The sequence below is a fragment of the Colias philodice genome, chromosome 24 (genome assembly GCF_061535455.1).
Source record: "Colias philodice isolate Cphi_HAF_F1 chromosome 24, ilColPhil1 Martin Lab GWU primary, whole genome shotgun sequence".
Taxonomy (NCBI): domain Eukaryota; kingdom Metazoa; phylum Arthropoda; class Insecta; order Lepidoptera; family Pieridae; genus Colias; species Colias philodice.
Genome location: NC_143109.1, coordinates 7,495,315 through 7,513,581, shown reverse-complemented (window position 1 = coordinate 7,513,581; position 18,267 = coordinate 7,495,315). Strand labels below are relative to the sequence as shown.

Below are 18,267 nucleotides of genomic sequence, written 5' to 3'. Positions count from 1 at the left end.
TAAACCAACAAATAATGCATACATTGTAAATGCAATGGCTCCAGCTCGAACACTTGCGGCCATATAAAAGTATCCGCTCAGTTTAATATTTTTTTCAAATGTCAATGAATTTTTGGAAAGTGAAGTGCCGGTAGCAAATGTTCGAGCGCCCTAACCCCTAGAGTTAGTTCCACATAGAATGACCCGTACAATGACATCCAATGTTTTTTTCTCCACCCCGCCCCGGCCCGCCGCACACACCCATGCCGACGACGAATAAACGCAATAAACATACACATTTACTCGCATCGTGTTACTGTCGTGTCGGCATGATGTAAACCCGATATCGTTGTCATAAATGTGTATGCTTGTGTAATAATATCGGATATACGAATGACGATTGGCGCGGGTAGAAGCTAAAAAGCAGCGGAAGGAGACCCAGCGCAAGAGCCTCACAGGTGAGTCGCGGCCGCAACACTCACACCTAACGCTTCCTCCACCTTGTGCTTGCATTGCCCTTTTTTTCATACACTAACGCTCCAAACTTAACATAGTGTAACCTTGTAACATTATAAGAAAGTATTTAAATATTGACACAACTTAAAAATGCTGTAATTTTACAATACCGTTATAGTTTAATGAACGTAAAACGTAGACTAAGTTTTGGTTTCGTAATTTGATTTCTCAGTATCGACTAAATTGGCATCATTTTTATTTTAATATTATTAATTCGTTAACCTGTTTCTTTGCCCGTAAGTGTACGTCGTCTCGCACCTCGGTTCTTACGTAACTTGAAGTCGGACGAGCACGTATCTAGTGTTGTCGTTGGTGTGCTTATTTGTGTCTAAATTCAGTTCTACTGAATATTGAAATAAAGTACTCTATAGTCTGTTGGTAACATTGAAAAGAGTACAGTAATAGCAACAGCATGTTTGTCGTTACTTGCAAGGGTAATAACGGTGCTCGTATCGATATCGATATCGATACCGGCACCGACACCGATACCGTTATGTAACGTCACGGTGCGGTGTGCAGGTGAGGACGATGTGGGCGGTATCGGCGCGGGCGGGGCGAACCACGCGCGCGCGGAGGACAACCACGTGGCGAGCAGCGACAAGCCCGCGCCCGAGGCCTCGCACAAGAAGGAGAAGAGCGTGCTGCAGGCCAAGCTCACCAAGCTGGCGATACAGGTGCGCACCACGACACGACACGACACAACACATCACAGCACGACACGACAATACCACAAAACGTAACAAAATACAGCACAACATATAGCCAGAGATTCAGTCAGGTCATGTAATTTATAAATTTCAATCAATTTTTATGTGATAGATCAAACAAGCAGCCATCAATACATATTCATAATCTTAGTAACATCAAGAAGGACATATACAACAATATTTTGATAGCGTTTAATTTCAACAACTGTTTCGTAAGTTGGATAAAATAAACAATAATTTAAAAAATATTTAAGTTGTCAATGCTTACAACAGGAAATTAGATTACTCATTATTCTAGTTACTAAATTTTATTTGACCTTTACAAAAAAAAATGTAGATGATTATTTACAAAGTAAAATACAATACAAAAAAGATTTATTGCAACCAAACAACACAGTGATGTTTATACACTCTAAGACACAATCAAAAAATACAAAAAAAAGCCGGGTTGCACTGGGGGAGTGCCGGCAGAAGTGAAAACTTGATTATTAACGTTGAGCATGTTTGCTATCCATCCGTCTTACGCTTTTTCGATCAGGTCACGTGTCCTGACGCGAGTTTAAGATTTTATACCCAACGCCGCTAAAGAAGTTTTCACTTCAAAAATACATTATTTTATGTAATCTGACTTCTTGTACTCATATAAGTTTATGAACAGATCGGTTACGCGGGCTCCACGATCGCCGTGCTGACGGTGATCATCCTGATCATCCAGTTCTGCGTGCACACGTTCGTGATCGAGGGCAAGGTGTGGAAGGCGACCTACATCAACAACCTGGTGAAGCATCTCATCATCGGCGTCACCGTGCTGGTGGTGGCCGTGCCCGAGGGGCTGCCCTTGGCTGTCACACTGTCGCTTGCCTACTCTGTTAAGGTGACTATTAATTATATACGTTATATCCTCTTACCATGAAAAAAAAGACGGGTTGCACTCCAGGAATGCCGGCAGAAGTGAAAAGTTGAGCATGTTTGATATTTTGGAATGGTATCCGTCTTACGCTTTTTCGATCAGGTCACGTGTCCTGACGCGAGTTTAAGATTTTATACCCATTATAGAAAAAGTGCTCAACGCCGCTAAAGAAGTTTTCACTTCAAAAAAAACAGCGTTCCCTTATTTAAGGAGAGCTTAGCCTTGTGTACATAGTAATATTTGGGTCAAATGCTATTAGAATTAAAATTATGATAAGCGTTTTATTTGGTTCTTATGTCGTGTGCTATATTATGTGGCTTCATTTCAAATGATCATATTGTAGTAACATTTGAACCTAATTATGTTATTGTACTAATTTCCCTAGCAGACGTTGTTCTGCTCTGTTACTCCTTTTTGTCTTTCCTCACTAAGTATATGAATCTAAGGGAGGTTCTATAAAGAAATGAATCAACGAAATTAGTCGAGCTGTTTTCATTCTTATGGACTAGATTTTACTTGATCTCAATAATTGTATATTTTGAAGTTTAATATGTATACCCATTTTATCTACACTTATATTATAAAGAGGAAAACTTTGTTTGTTTGTTTGATTGTAATTAATAGACTCATAAACTACTGGACTGATTTTAAAAATTCTTTCACCATAAGAAAGACCAACAGGAGCGGAGTAATGCGGGTGAAACCGCGCGGCACAGCTAGTAATCTATATTTGCCTGATTGAAATATAAATAAGTAATATTGTGTTCCAGAAAATGATGAAGGACAACAACCTGGTCCGGCACCTGGACGCGTGCGAGACGATGGGCAACGCGACCGCGATCTGCTCGGACAAGACCGGCACGCTCACGACCAACCGCATGACGGTCGTGCAGTCCTACATCTGCGAGAAGCTCTGCAAGGTGACGCCCAACTTCCGCGACCTGCCTGCAAACGTCGCGGAGACGATGGTGGAGGGCATCAGCGTTAACAGTGCCTTCACTTCGCGCATCATGGTGAGTCAGCCCCCCCACACACACCACACGTGTGATCCTCCAGCTCCCCCCCCACACACACACACACCACACGTGTGATCCTCCTTTACCCGGTCTCCCCACATGTGTTATTCTCTTCTCCCCGGTCTCCACTTCCTCTCACACATGCAAATACACATAGTACAGAGGCAAAGCTTTTTAAGATAGTGCTACATAATTGTTTACCTATTTTCGTATGGTTGTAAAAAATTAAATGAAATTTGTTTACTTACGCAATGTAATATTTTTGATGATTTATTATAAATACTATCTCTGATACTTCTTTTTTTTTCATAATGTATACAAATACAAATTTGCAACTGAAAAAACAAACAACCCTGAACCCTGATAATTTTCAAATTTTGTTGTGTACTTTTGTTCATCTCTCTAACTTGGCATGGTAAATTGGTATAATTGGCTGAATTTATACATATAATAAATCTGTAGAAGGGTCAATTCTGTACATTGAAAATATTGAAAAAATAAATAGTAGGGGGTGTTACTGGATCGATACCAAACCCAAATATGTGATTAAAAAAATTTTTGTCTGTCTGTCTGTCTGTATGTTGGTTCGATTTCGATGAAACTTGCTATAATTATACCTTATTATCCTGGGCATAAAATAAGATACTTTTTATCCCGGAAAAATACGTAGAAATAAATAATTCTTAATTTTTCCGCGCGGACGGAGTCGCGGGCGGAAGCTAGTAAATAATAATTTTTTGATAAATGTCACTCAAACATGACGGCCACGAGCCGCTAACATCGACCCTTAAGCTTAATGAAAGACCCTTTAGTACGACACTCTGCCCGCAGCCGTCGCTGGACCCCGGGGGCCCGTCCATGCAGGTGGGCAACAAGACGGAGTGCGCGCTGCTGGGGTTCGTGGTGGCGCTGGGGCAGAGCTACGAGGCGGTGCGCGAGCGCCACCCCGAGGAGTCGCTCACGCGCGTCTACACGTTCAACTCGGTGCGCAAGAGCATGTCCACCGTGGTGCCGCACAACGGCGGCTACCGGCTCTACACCAAGGGCGCCTCCGAGATCGTGCTCAAGAAGTACGTGCCGATTTTGTTTTATTTCAACAGTATTCATTTGTTGGTATCGATGGAAACTTTGTTATAATGTAAGATTGCTCGTCAGGACTTTTACGAGATGTTTTAGCGACTCTTAATAACGTGATGTTTGATACTTCACGTTGGTAGCGAATCAATTTTGCTGCTTAACGAATGTTTACTATGAATACGACTATACTATTTTTATCATATTTCGATTACCTACTAACTTATTTTAAATTATTTTCTAGTAATCTATATATAGTTTTGACAATGCTAATAAAAATTACATTTATCAAATTATGTTTCTATCATATTTCATTTTAATGTCTAATTTTTAGTTAGTATCATCGGAAGAGCGAATAAAACTTCTAAGTTTTAAATAAGAACTTTTGTTTCATTAACATGTCATCTATAAATTATTAACATTTGCAACATTATTATTACTATTAACTACTTCAATTCTTAACACTATGTACAAATTTCCCATTATTAAATATTATTCACTAAAACCACTTGTGCTGTATAGATGCGCATTCATCTACGGTCACGAGGGTAGACTGGAGAAGTTCACGCGCGACATGCAGGAGCGGCTCGTGCGGCAGGTCATCGAGCCCATGGCCTGCGACGGGCTCCGGACCATCTCCGTGGCGTATAGGGACTTCGTGCCCGGCAAGGCGGAGATCAACCAGGTAGGGATTGGCTAGAATATACTAGAAGATAATAATGTATAGAATAGAAGATAATCAGGGTGCTAATTATGGTGTTGAAGTTGTGGGGAAAATGTTGAAAAGTTATCCGACAAGGTGGAAATCAAACAGGTTGTTATGAGAGATTAGTTAGAATAAACGAGTAAATCGAGGTTGTCAATTTTATGTTGGGATTTATCGAGAAATGTTGGAAAAGTCAATATTGTAAGTATTGAAAGGTAGTGGGCTAAGTGTAGATCCTTGCGCAACCCCTATCCAAGATATATAAATGGTTAATTTAAATGTGATTTTTATGAGAAACAGGATATTATACATAGTATTATTTAAGCGTATTTTATTTAATCATAGGTGCACATAGACCAAGAGCCTAACTGGGACGACGAAGACAATATTGTAAACAACTTGACTTGCCTATGTGTTGTGGGTATTGAAGATCCTGTCAGACCTGAGGTACGTTTTATTTCTCTACATAAAAGTAGTCTTGTGATTAAAATTATTTTTAATAATCTTAAAACTCAAATCACATGAAATAGTCATTCATTTTTTTATTTTATTTTTATTATCATCATTACTAGAATTAATTTAAAATGGTTGATATTTCTGTTGTATCGCCACAAACATCAATGATGTATTACATGTACAATATCTGTTTGTATGTCCCTATACAATGTTGACAATTATGTAATATTTGTATTTTTTTTTTTTGTTTTGTTTAAAATCTGTATGTATGTATGTATGTATGTGTGCGCAGGTGCCCGAGGCGATCCGCAAGTGCCAGAAGGCGGGCATCACGGTGCGCATGGTGACGGGCGACAACGTGAACACGGCGCGCTCCATCGCCGTCAAGTGCGGCATCCTCAAGCCGACAGACGACTTCCTCATCCTCGAGGGCAAGGAGTTCAACACGCGCATCCGGGACGCCAACGGGGAGGTCAGACATAATACTGGATAGGGGAGATATAGATTTAGACAGGCAATCAATAAGAACAACTGACGAAAAAATTGTAGCAGTATTCTGACTTCTTCCTTCTGTTTATTTGAACGTATAATTCGTTATATTCGAAATGTTTTGATACTTTCGAATAATTAAAATGTTAAAAAAGTAGTAAATAGTCCATTAATTTATTGGATCATATTCTTCTATCATCTTAGTGACACTGTATTCGATAACTTCTTTTACTGTTACTTTTTTAAATTTAAATAAGAACTTACTTCGATACAATAAAATCACTGAATTATATTATTCTCCAATCTTTATGTAATTCTATTAGAATTTTTTCTTGCATTTGCTTAATAATTGTTTAAAAGTACCTTAATTTTGTCAGAATACTTGTCTTAAAACACTACAAAAACTACATTTTTATTGTTTTTGATAACCAGGTCCAGCAGCACCTAATCGACAAGGTGTGGCCGAAGCTCCGCGTACTGGCTCGCTCCTCGCCAACCGACAAGTACACGCTCGTCAAGGGAATGATTGAATCCAAAGCGTTTGATACACGTGAGGTTGTGGCTGTGACTGGGGACGGTACTAACGATGGACCCGCGCTGAAGAAGGCGGACGTTGGATTTGCCATGGTGAGTTGGGGTGTCGCTAGGGTGTAGGCTTGGTCCTATGGTGTATATAAGCTATGACGTTGGTAGAATGAACATATTCGGGATTATAAAAGTTGATTTCGAGTAGTGTAGTAAATTAAAAGCTAAATTAAACATAATTGTAAATTTTTATAATGTTTTCCAGATTGTATTCTACACATTCTATATTGTATTTGAAACAGTATAATTATAAGCCTATTTTACTACACTAAAATTAATATCAATATGATGATGTTTGTTTTTACTAAAGCGCATTGTAATAATATAACCACAATCTCACCACCCAGGGCATAGCGGGCACGGACGTAGCTAAAGAAGCGTCGGACATCATCCTGACGGACGATAACTTCTCGTCGATCGTGAAGGCGGTGATGTGGGGCCGCAACGTGTACGACTCCATCGCCAAGTTCCTACAGTTCCAGCTGACGGTCAACGTGGTCGCGGTCATCGTGGCCTTCATTGGTGCTTGTGCGATACAGGACAGTCCGCTTAAGGTGGGTTTCTGTAAAAATATAAACAGTGAATTTTTTGCATTTTTTGTACAGGTTGTTTGACAGAAGTTTTAATTTTCTGTCGGTCGCCTTTTGGGCATAATTTATTACTGTTTCATTACTCTGTCTAGATTTACTTGGATCAAACTCTCACATTTAAGCCTCACATTGAAATTTTAGTCACACGGATTCGCAAACTGATATATATATTTAAAATATTGAGACATATTGCTGATTTTCGGACAATAAAAATGGTTTACTCAGCTCTATGCCATTCAGTCATTAATTACTGTATTAGCTCCTGGGGAGGCGCTTGCAAGGTACACCTCATAGAAGCTGAAAGAGCACAAAGAGCCATACTCAGAGTAGGGGCTGGTTTACCATTTCGCTATCCTACCTGCGAACTATACAAACGTTGGGATGTCCTAACTGTCAGACAGACTTTTATCTTATCTATTATAATAAGGCAACATGCACAAATAAAATATGATCCGAATTTCAATAGGGACAAGCGTAGAAAAGATATTATATGTAAAAACAACTCTTTTAATACATGTCTGTCACATAGATTTTACTATTATCTTGGGGCATTTTTATACAATAAAATCAATAAGTCTATTTCAATATACTCCCTTAGTACATCAAGGTGTAAGACGTCGGTATGTAAATGGCTGAAAAAATTAGACTATCAAACATCAGAAAATTTTATTCATACAATTCGGTAAGTAGAGAAACTGAATCATACATACGCTATCGCAATAACTCATCCACACCTACCCTCAATCACACATATACGCGCTCACACACGCAACACGCACGCACACACACACACACACACGCACTCACATACGCATACACAAACACACATACACAAACACTCACATTATACACTAAGTATATCAATTCATTTTAACTCTTCACCTCATCTATAATAATTTATAATATATCCATTGGTAATTTTTCGATATTAATTTTTCATTTAACTTTAATCACAATTAATTATTATTTCTCCTTTAATGTTCACGTTCATTGTTTATCTGATAGATGTGATTGTTAATGCTTGGGGGCCTGGTGACCCGTAACTCAAGTATTTTATACTTATCGCGGGCACCAGTCTCTCACAAATGTTAGTGTTAAGATATATAGATTAACAATGTATGTGTTGATTGTGCATTTGTGATGAGAAAATAAATAAATTTAATTTAATTTAATTTAATTTAATTTTTTAATAATACATTAGATATTTTTAGACAATTTAAAAGAATAAAATTTAATGCTGAAATGCTCTCGTTAGTTTATCTTGAAATATCATACATAATAATTAATTTTAACATTGATAAAACATTTTGCCAATCATAAATATGACAATATCGATCGAAATGTTATGTTGTTACGCAAGTAGCATTATAAAGGACACACATTTCTTATTTGTGAACTGTCAATCATTATATGAATAAATATTGAGTTTGGATCACTTTATTACCCGACTACGGCAAAGCAAAAGGAGGGTTATGATTTTGACAGGCTATGTATATATGTATGTATGTATGTATGTATGTTCATCTGTTCCCTCGTAACTTCTATACTACTATTAATTCGACAAATGACATATCATTAGAAGCGTCTTAATGGTTATAGGCTATAAGCCTATAACCACGTTGTCAAAGTGCTACGGTAGATATATATGTAACGTGTGACTACGCCTTTCCAAACATGAAAATTTATCTCTACATAGTGGAATTCTGAAAATCTTGTTTTATACTTTTTCAGCGTCGTTTTTTGTCGTAGTTGGGTTTTAGTTGTTTTACTTTTTATTATTTTATCCCATATCAAATTAGCAGTACTGATTAATGCTGGTGCTGTGACGTTTTTTTTTTACGTCACAGATGTTCACCGAGTGATTTCCCCTTTTAATGGTATCATGCTTCACAGACTACACACTTCAATTTGTATTTTTAAGTATTGTAGTAGTATTGTAGCATATAAGTATTGTATAAATTGTTTTTCATTATGTACGTGTGAGGCTATGTGCCATTAAATAAACGTTTTTTCTTTCTTTCTTTAAATGTGCAAAATGAATCCACACATGTAATACTAACTCACTTGTGTGTGTGTGCAGGCGGTCCAGATGCTGTGGGTGAACCTGATCATGGACACGCTGGCGTCGCTGGCGCTGGCCACGGAGATGCCGACGGCGGACCTGCTGCAGCGCAAGCCCTACGGCCGCACCAAGCCGCTCATCTCGCGCACCATGATGAAGAACATCCTGGGCCAGGCCTTCTACCAGCTGTTCATCATCTTCTCGCTGCTGTTTGTCGGTCAGTTGACGAATAACAAGTGTTTTAGGAGATCCATTTTAATACCAATTGATAGTTGATAGTCTTATATTAAAAAGTAGCTAGTCTAGCAACCATTTTCTGCCGTTCAAAATATTAGTTCCTTATCCAACTAAATCAACGAGCATCCATAATTTATTGGGCAACTCTTACCATCCTGATCCATTTATTTATATTTAAATAAAGCCTCTTATGTTCGAAAGGACATCAGAATCCTGCAATCTGGTGCTGTTTTGTGTGGGGCTGTATAAACATTATTTATTTCTTCTTTCTTTCAATCTGCTCTAAAATTCATTATCTCACAGGTGACCGAATCCTAAACATCCCGTCCGGGCGTGGCCAGGAACTGGGCGCGGAACCCACGCAGCACTTCACGATAATCTTCAACACGTTCGTTATGATGACGCTGTTCAACGAGATCAACGCGCGCAAGATCCACGGCCAGCGGAACGTGTTCGAGGGGCTCTTCACCAACCCGATATTCTACTCCATATGGATCGGCACCGCTCTGTCGCAGGTATACATCGGCTGTGCCCCGCGGTTTTGCCCGAAATGCTCCGCTCTTATTTGTATAGCCTTCTTCGGTAAATGGGCTATTTGACACCGAAAGAATTTTTCAAATCGGACCTGTAGTTCCTGAGATTAGCGCGTTCAAACAAACAAACTCTTCGGCTTTATGATATTAAGTATAGATTCTGTATAAATTCAGATTTTTTGTTGATTGGTTTGTTTTGTATTTAGGCGAGAAGTGAAGCTAAATATGCAAGATAATTTTGCTATTCTTATTTCTGATTTTATATTCCAAGTTTTCTGCTCAATTTTCGACTCGAAGGACCAATTTCATAAGGTGTCACAGTTGTAGGGTTCTATAATAAATGGAATGTATAGTTTTTCTGACGTTTATTTAATACGTAAACCTCAAACTCAAACAACGTAACTTTTGCATAGCTTATAGAATACGTTTTCATTTTACCCCGCAATATTTAAACCTTTATAAATGCCCAACTAGTGTATAAGTGAACTAATATATATGTATGGCGGTTCCAGGTGATAATAATCCAATTCGGCGGCATGGCGTTCAGCACGGCGGGGCTGTCGGTGGACCAGTGGCTGTGGTGCCTGTTCTTCGGCGCCGGCACGCTGGTGTGGGGGCAGCTCGTCACCTCCATCCCCACGCGCAAGATACCCAAGAAACTGTCGTGAGTATAACATCATATAATATTTAGAACTACCTTTTTTGGAGACGCAGAAGTCAATTAACCTCTCAACCACCGAGCGGCCAGATCCGGCCGTGACACAATAGATTTTCTATTGTGTCTGTGATTCCGGGGCCTGATGGATTAGAATTAGAAACGTTTTTGAATCCTCAAAAAGTTAGTCTGAATAACTAATATTTACGACTACATTTTCTGGAGAAGCTGAATAATTTTACTTACTTCAGAAGCAATTTTTATTCCTCAAAAAGTTAGTTTGTGTAAAAAGGCGCAAACAAAACAAAATTTTGTGTTTACCAGTATCCACCTCAAAGGACCATATTAATAAGATGTGTATAAAATGTTTTAAGATGTATAGGTGAATGTTATTTCTAGTTACTCTATATATTTGTAAAATAATCATTTTGCCAGATAGGTACACACATAATATATAAATTTCATAACTTTTCAACCTATTGAGATAAGGTTTAAAATTTCTTAACTTTTATACGATAGATGATCGCGGTGATAATACCTATTTTTTTAACATTAAAATATACATAAGCTAGGATTACCAAAGTGTCATTATTTACAAAACTATAACAAAAAGTTGGTGCGACAAATTGCGGCAAAAAACCGGTTACCCGGAGCTGCCCGCGGTGGCTCGGTCCGACTCGCGCTTGGCCACTTGTAGCCGGGAAAAGCGGAAAGTGCAGTGAGTTATTGTACTTTGCGGTTTAGTGTTCGAGTGTACACTATGTATAATAAATAGTGTGGGTATTTTGGTGTAGATGTTAAAGAAAGTTTTGGGCATATTTAGCAAATTGGAATTCGTACGATTAGAGGTAATTATTTGCGTAAACAATGTTAAGTAATAGTTAGTTCGTTAGGTTATAATTATATTATAAGTTTTCAGTTTTTGAATGAATATTTATAATTCAAATAGTTGATAGAATTGATATTCATGTCAATTGCAAGAAAATAATTATTCTAATCCCATTATCACAATAAATAATAGGTATTATCATATTTAATAATAATAATTAATAATTTATTTATTAATAGAACATCAGAGGTCCACTTGTATATTTAACTTATGTCTCAGTGACTTGTACACTAATATACAGATAAGCTGAACATATGAACATATTATGATGACTAAATAAGGTCTAGGTGTGTGACTAAAAAGTAGTAAAAGTAATGATGAGTGAATAATAATTTTATGACGGTATTATGCGTATACTTATTACCTACGCTACGAATTCCAGTTGGGGCCGCGGGCAACCGGACCCCGAGTCGATCCAACCGGGGCCGGACTACGACAGCGACCTGGACAAGAAGCCGCGCGCCGGACAGATCCTCTGGATCCGCGGCCTCACGCGCCTGCAGACCCAGGTACGCGACCCCCAACCCCCCGGGGACCCCCACACCCCCCCGCGGTAGGTGACGGGATCCTGTAGGGGAAAACGGGATCCGGGATACCTAGTTAGGGCACCTTTTGACTGTGATTTTTTTATAAACTATTTTTAAATGCTATTTTGACTATTGTAAATGATCTAATTGGTTTTTTATATGAAAACTATTGGAATTGTAATTATTGATTTTGATTGTTCGTTATCTTTTTAAAATGAAAAGTAATGAATGGTTAATGTAGTTAATGTAATGACAAGTTCCTATTGAATGGACGCTATTTTTTGAACTGTAAACTTTTGTAAAATTAATGTAATGAATATGACAAGTTCCGAAATGGAATGCTGATAGTTCCTATAGATTGTAAGTTTATCAGTATTAATTGTAATTTAAAGAAGAATATAGGCTGAAATCCCGTCACTTATCCGCCGTATATGTCAGGGAAAATGTTAAGGGTGTGATATTTCGTCCGTTGAGTAAGCTTTTTGAATTTCAATTTATTATTTGTGGGATAATGTTGGGATAAATTTATTTGAATTATATATGTCCTTCCCTGGGGTTATTTGTGTAGGTTAGATTCTGACAAAATCGGTCAAACTCTAACTTATGTTAAGTGACTTGCTCGTCGGCCATTTTTGTATGTTTTTTTGTTGTAAATTAAATGGCCTACGAACATTAAAATCACATTGTGAATATTGCCTGTGATTTAAGACTGGTAAATGAAATTCATAATGTGATCCTCGTTACTTTACGAGACAAAATGTCTTGTGGAGTAACGATAGTGTACGATTAGGTATGATATAAATACGAAAGAGGGATAAGTTTTAGTTTACAGCATATATTTGATATTAGCGGTGAAACAATCGACACGAGCGGTAACCTTGGGCATCCTGACGTTAAGTCGAATGATAAATAATTCACGTTTACTATTTTTGCATACAGAGCAAAACTTTTTCATATCAGTACTTATAGAGTTAAACGCTGATCATTCTTTTGACACATCCATTTACAGTGAGCCGGGTTATTCACGGGCCGCAATAATGTTCACACGAATATTTGCGATTATAGTAACTTTCAAATATTTCAACCGTCATTATTTTACTTTTTCTTTGTTCATATTTATTTATATATTTCTTTTCATTTCTCGTTTTCTTTTATTCTCCTACACTTCAGTCATTCAATAGTTCATTTCTACGCCTACACAGAGAAACACTTTACAGATTTAGAAGTAGTTTGCTATTATTTGGCCCATTAACGTAGCTTGCCGCCGCCCGCGCGCCCCCCCCCCCGGCGCCCGGGCGGCGGCCCACCGTCTGTTGGCGCCCCGGCTGCATGACACCCCCCCACTTCCCTGTCCCCCCCTCTCCCTCCCCGTCCCAGTCCTGCCCCCCCACCCCTAGGCCCCGCGCGGCGCCGGGGCGCACGCACTAGCTAGCCCCGTGCATGCTGCGCCGTAGCGAGTGCGCTTCCCGACTGTTTGCTCTCTAATGGACCGCCCCACCCTACTACCCGTTGGCATGCGTTTTCCGTAGGCTGTGACGATGTACTTATCCCTCATTACGAATCCAAACAGTGACTATGACTACCCGAACGTAATATATAGATACATCACACGATCACATCGCGTCGAGTGACTTCTTTCTGTCTGTCTTTTATTTAGTCATACTGACTGTTTGATTTATGTTTTTATTTATTATGATTTGTCTGTTTATTTTTATTTTTTTTTCAAGAATAGTATTATTTGCTTGTGATCCGCCCGCGCCGCCGCCCACTAACACGCGTACCGATCAGTCCGAGCAGTAACGATAATCTGTATTCAATTGTTATCCGATGTTTTACTTGAAATTATTGATTGATTGTAAATTAAATTATCGAATTGTATGAAGTTACTGCCGGTAGGGACGTTCATTGAGTGTGGAGTGGACTAAAGCCCCGTAGAGCATGCGCGTATGCTCGACGTACTAACTCGTTCGACCTACCCTCCCCCCCCCCCCTCCCTTAGTGTGTGTTTGTGTTTGTTTTGGTTGTTGTTGGTTTTATTTTATTTTTGTTTGTTTTGTTTTTTATTATTTAATTTTATTTCTGTTCGTGTTCGTTCCCGAGTCGGTCGGAGTAGACGCCAGCGACGGGTGTACGTAGTGCCTTGCATTGGAAGCCTTCACTGTGTTATTTTGCGTATTCCGTTAGGCTTTTCGTAGCGTCCGTATTAGTGTGTGTGTACATAGAGCCGAGCCGACGGTCGACGGTAAGTAGAGTGAATGTTTAGAGAGACGACACGAGAAAACAACTAACCAACTAACAGAGTGCGATCGCGTAGTTTCCTCACGATTGACGTCGCCTTACAATATTGCCAGCTTTATTCGAATCGAAACGTCGACACTCGCGGCCGATAACGCTCGCACGTTGTAAGGTCGATCGAAGCGTACGTAGTCCGTTCGTTCCCCGGCCCCCTAACGCCACTAACACGGCCGCTCCCCCGCCCCCGTGGCCCGCCCCCGCCCCCGCTGACCGAGCCGTGTGCGCAGGGCGGCGAGCGGGGCGAGGCGTGGCGGCCGCGCGAGACCGAGGTGTAGCGGCGGCACCGCACCCGCACCCGCGGTAGGTAGGGCGAGTTAGTGGGCGGCGCGGGACTAACGCGCGCGCCTTGCAGCTGCGCGTCGTGCGCGCCTTCAAGTCCACGCTGGAGGACCTGGAGGAGCGGCTGTCGGCGCACGCCAACGCGCCGCTGCGCCAACGCCTGCGCGGCCCACCAGCGCCCGCCAGCGACATCGCCTACATCGACGACGGCGAGACCACCGCCTTCTAGCGCCCCCGACCGACCGACCGACCGACCGACCGACGCTCGTAGCCCGCGGGGCCGCCCGTGGGGCCGTAGGGATGTGACGGTAAGTGCGGCCCCGCGCCCGCGGCCCGGCCTCTCAGTGGTAGAACTGCATGCGGTGGTGGTGTTTTCAAAAGAGCTTCCTCCCGCGGTATTGTTTAAATTTTCCACCATAAACCGCATTCGACGAGATCCGATTTTGTAACAGATTTAAGAAATATTTAAAATAAATTAGACTCCATCCCGTGACGTCTTCCCTAGATGTACGTGCGGAACGCGCGCCGAGCCCCTTTGAAAATCGACTCGCGATACATTTCTAATACTGATTGTGCCGACGGTTAGCGTGAGTCCCGTCTCGCACGTTGTTCGCCCCCGGGCCCGGGACGGTCCCACGCGTATGTGGACCTTCGCACATGGATCGTGAATGTCGACTTTCTTCCGTGAATGGCGCCTTTAGCTCACTCGACTCCAATAACGCGGGAAATTTTGAATTTTTTTTTTTATGATACATATGCGAAGTGCGACCACCCTTATCGAACGTGTGCGTGTAATTAGTATATAAGTCCAGAGTAAATTGAAGAATTGTTAGTACGTGGTACAAAAAAGTTGTTTTTAATTTTTGTCATTTTGTAATTATTATTTTTTTTTAACTCGCTTCGCATTTAAAGTGTGATCATGCTTATGTTACAGCGTTTGCATGTAGACAGATGTATGTGAGTATGCACAATTTGTATTTTTTTTAATTAGATGTTTGGTAGATTTTCATAGTTGTGCGCTGATCATATTTTAATTTATTTAGACTCGAAAGTAATATTAGTCGTAGAAATCTGTTGAGATCTGTATAAAACTACCAAACCTCTAAATTTAGATTAAGCAGCTAAAACGAGGAATTAAAATCATAATATGTATGTCTCCACTACACCAAAACTAGAAAAATAAGTACCTAATTTACCATTTAATATGCTTTTACATTTTATTTTATTTTTTTGTTTCTTTTATGTTTTAACGTTGACTCGGTTGTGTAAGTACTTATTCAATAAGTTTTTTCTTTTTGATTTACGTGTAACGATTACTTATTATAATGATTAATGATAAACATAACTTAACCGGCATATAAACGACCAGTAAAACTCATTTTAATAAAGTATTTATTTGAACATGTCTATATTTTATTTTCATTTATATCCTCGAACCGAATCGCACTTATTATCGCGTAGCTCACATACCGGAATCTTTTTTCTTGACTTTCCGTAGTTGTAGTTTTATATCACGGTAATTTTTTACATTTTTTTTTTGTATATGCTACTGGATGCCCTTGAACTCCTAACCCAGCTAGTGAATGACCCCTAAATTAGTTTAGGCACTTAGGTAGAAACGAAAATGCTGACAATTTTTAACAACTAACAAGCTGCCATGCTCACTTCTAGAAATTTCGGAATTCTAAAACCAAAGCTCGAGGCTCGCCCCGGCTCCGGCCGGTTGGCGCGAAGCGACTGCGCCTGTCAGCTGTCGGCTGTCAGCTGTCGGCTGTCGGCTGTCAGCTGTCGGCTGTCAGCTGTCAGCTGTCGGCTGTCGGCTGTCAGCTGTCAGGCGGCAGTCGGCGGCCCGGCGGTTGGTTCTAGAACGCCGCCTGTCCTTCTGTTTGCGTGTCGGCAACACGGGGGTCGAGCGGGCCGGACTGACTCGTCCGTCATTGTTTTCCAGCAAAAGGCGGACATATTGGCTGGCCGCAGGATTTTTGTCAATAATTATTTGGCGGAGCACAGGAGAATCAGCGTGCAATCCGGCGGCAGTTCCATACCAGCCCTCAGCCCAGTTTCGCATCAGAGCGATGAATAAACTCAAATATATATATTATATACTAAAATAAACATTATATACCGAAATACATAAAAATAGCGCGTAAAAAAGCTTGAGACAGATAGTGAGTTAAACAACTGCCAATGAAAAATACGCCTTTTAAAATATATTCTCGAATATAATTTTTTCTGAAATCTTTAACGTAGAATGTTACTAAAAGTATTAGACTAAGTTGCAAATTGAATATAGTGTAGTGAATAATGGTGCACCAATTTTAAAATTAAATTTTTCGCGATTCCTTTTACATGTCGTTACGAAACGTGTTTATTTTTCTACGAAAAATATATAATCGTGATAATTTAATATTAATTTTTCTGTAAATAAAACATTCTTTGGACGATTTCTCTTGTCGATGTAACGTTGTTGTGTGTTTGAAAGTTAAAATTTTATATAAAACATATAATGTGCCATTTTTATATAGAAATGATTTATAAATTCCGCTAACGAGTGCTTTTTAATGATAGGATATTTGAATTTGCTTGATATGTTCTTGTTTTCTTTTGTTTTTGTTTCTGAATGCGTCAGTAGTTTGTGCCTTTTTAATTGTTGAATTAATGTGCTCGTTGTATGTGTCCATAGAAATAAGTTTTATGGTCGCTTTCTTGGAACAGTTTCAGACGAGCGGTCCTTTGAAAACTATGTAATTATTGTTCCGAAAATGCATGGAGTATCTATCGTTGTGTTACTTTTAGAAATGCATGCATTTTTAGACTATAGTTATAGACTATACTACTTCATTACTTGGAAACTACACTGTCTACATTTCCCACACTACATTTACCTTTCCTTCTTCTCTTTAGTTTTACCTTCTAATTATTTCAACAATTTATTTGTTTATCTTTCTACAGGTTTCAAGCAAATTTAACTATCCATCGTAATATATTCTAAGATATTAACAATTTGAATATTTATATATCTAATAATAATAATAATTAGTGAATACTTTTAAAACTTCTGCACTTCGTGTAGTGAAAACTTAATCAATGCCTGCTTATAATTAAGGAACTTAGGATCTAAAACTAAGAAAACTACGTGTCTTGGTGTACACCAAAGCTAGGGATAAAATTTTGGAACAACCAATTTTATTATAACGCTTGAATATTTCACGCAAATAGTCTATACACTGACGGACCATAGCGGAGCATGATCTGCCTAAACCACGTGGAAGCTTCATGTTTTAGTAATAAAGTATCTATACTCCAAAATTAACTTTTATTTCAACCGTTCGCTTCGCGTCGGAGAGCCGCATAAATAAGGTAATTGAAGGAAGCGTCATTTTAGCCGTTGTGTCGATATCGTCAGACGTGCGAATGTTTGTCGTGAGATAGACCTGTAGACGCTTGGCTTGTCACTGTCGCGCATGCGCAGCTTGCACTAGACCCGCCGCCCGCCGGCCCGCCGCCTGCCGCCCGCCGGCCCCGGCCCCCGGCCCGCCGGCCCGGTGGCGGGCGGCGGGTAGTAGCGGCGTAGCCGACGATAGATCTGGTATGTGAGCGACCTCGATGTGCGCTTCTAGACAGCATGCGACGCGCACCCTCGTGTGCGACACGGACACACAGTCACACACACGCACACGACAGTGTCATTGGTTTAATTAAGCTTACGTACCTCCATGCGGGTATTATGTACTTCGATGTTCAATTGGTTAGTTATTTTCT

The 18,267-nt window shown here is 39.9% G+C and overlaps 1 protein-coding gene across 8 annotated transcripts in view; it reads left to right on the top strand.

Annotated features, from left to right (window-relative positions):
* The window catches only part of PMCA (plasma membrane calcium-transporting ATPase 3), a 131,040-nt gene that overhangs the window by 110,569 nt on the left and 2,204 nt on the right, over positions 1 to 18,267 (top strand). For 4 of the 8 annotated variants that reach the window (XM_089710333.1, XM_089710332.1, XM_089710331.1 and 1 more), the window contains 14 exons: positions 393 to 437; positions 1,015 to 1,169; positions 1,861 to 2,076; positions 2,883 to 3,125; positions 3,960 to 4,198; positions 4,725 to 4,887; positions 5,254 to 5,355; positions 5,657 to 5,836; positions 6,286 to 6,480; positions 6,786 to 6,992; positions 9,109 to 9,307; positions 9,631 to 9,842; positions 10,373 to 10,524; positions 11,787 to 11,913. In XM_089710333.1, coding sequence (XP_089566459.1) covers positions 393 to 437; positions 1,015 to 1,169; positions 1,861 to 2,076; positions 2,883 to 3,125; positions 3,960 to 4,198; positions 4,725 to 4,887; positions 5,254 to 5,355; positions 5,657 to 5,836; positions 6,286 to 6,480; positions 6,786 to 6,992; positions 9,109 to 9,307; positions 9,631 to 9,842; positions 10,373 to 10,524; positions 11,787 to 11,913 — 2,435 coding nt within the window. Of the gene's footprint in view, positions 1 to 392; positions 438 to 1,014; positions 1,170 to 1,860; positions 2,077 to 2,882; positions 3,126 to 3,959; positions 4,199 to 4,724; positions 4,888 to 5,253; positions 5,356 to 5,656; positions 5,837 to 6,285; positions 6,481 to 6,785; positions 6,993 to 9,108; positions 9,308 to 9,630; positions 9,843 to 10,372; positions 10,525 to 11,786; positions 11,914 to 14,578; positions 15,909 to 16,453; positions 18,014 to 18,267 lie in introns of those variants that run through there. The other 4 variants (XM_089710337.1, XM_089710336.1, XM_089710338.1 and 1 more) reach the window with 4 other exon arrangements.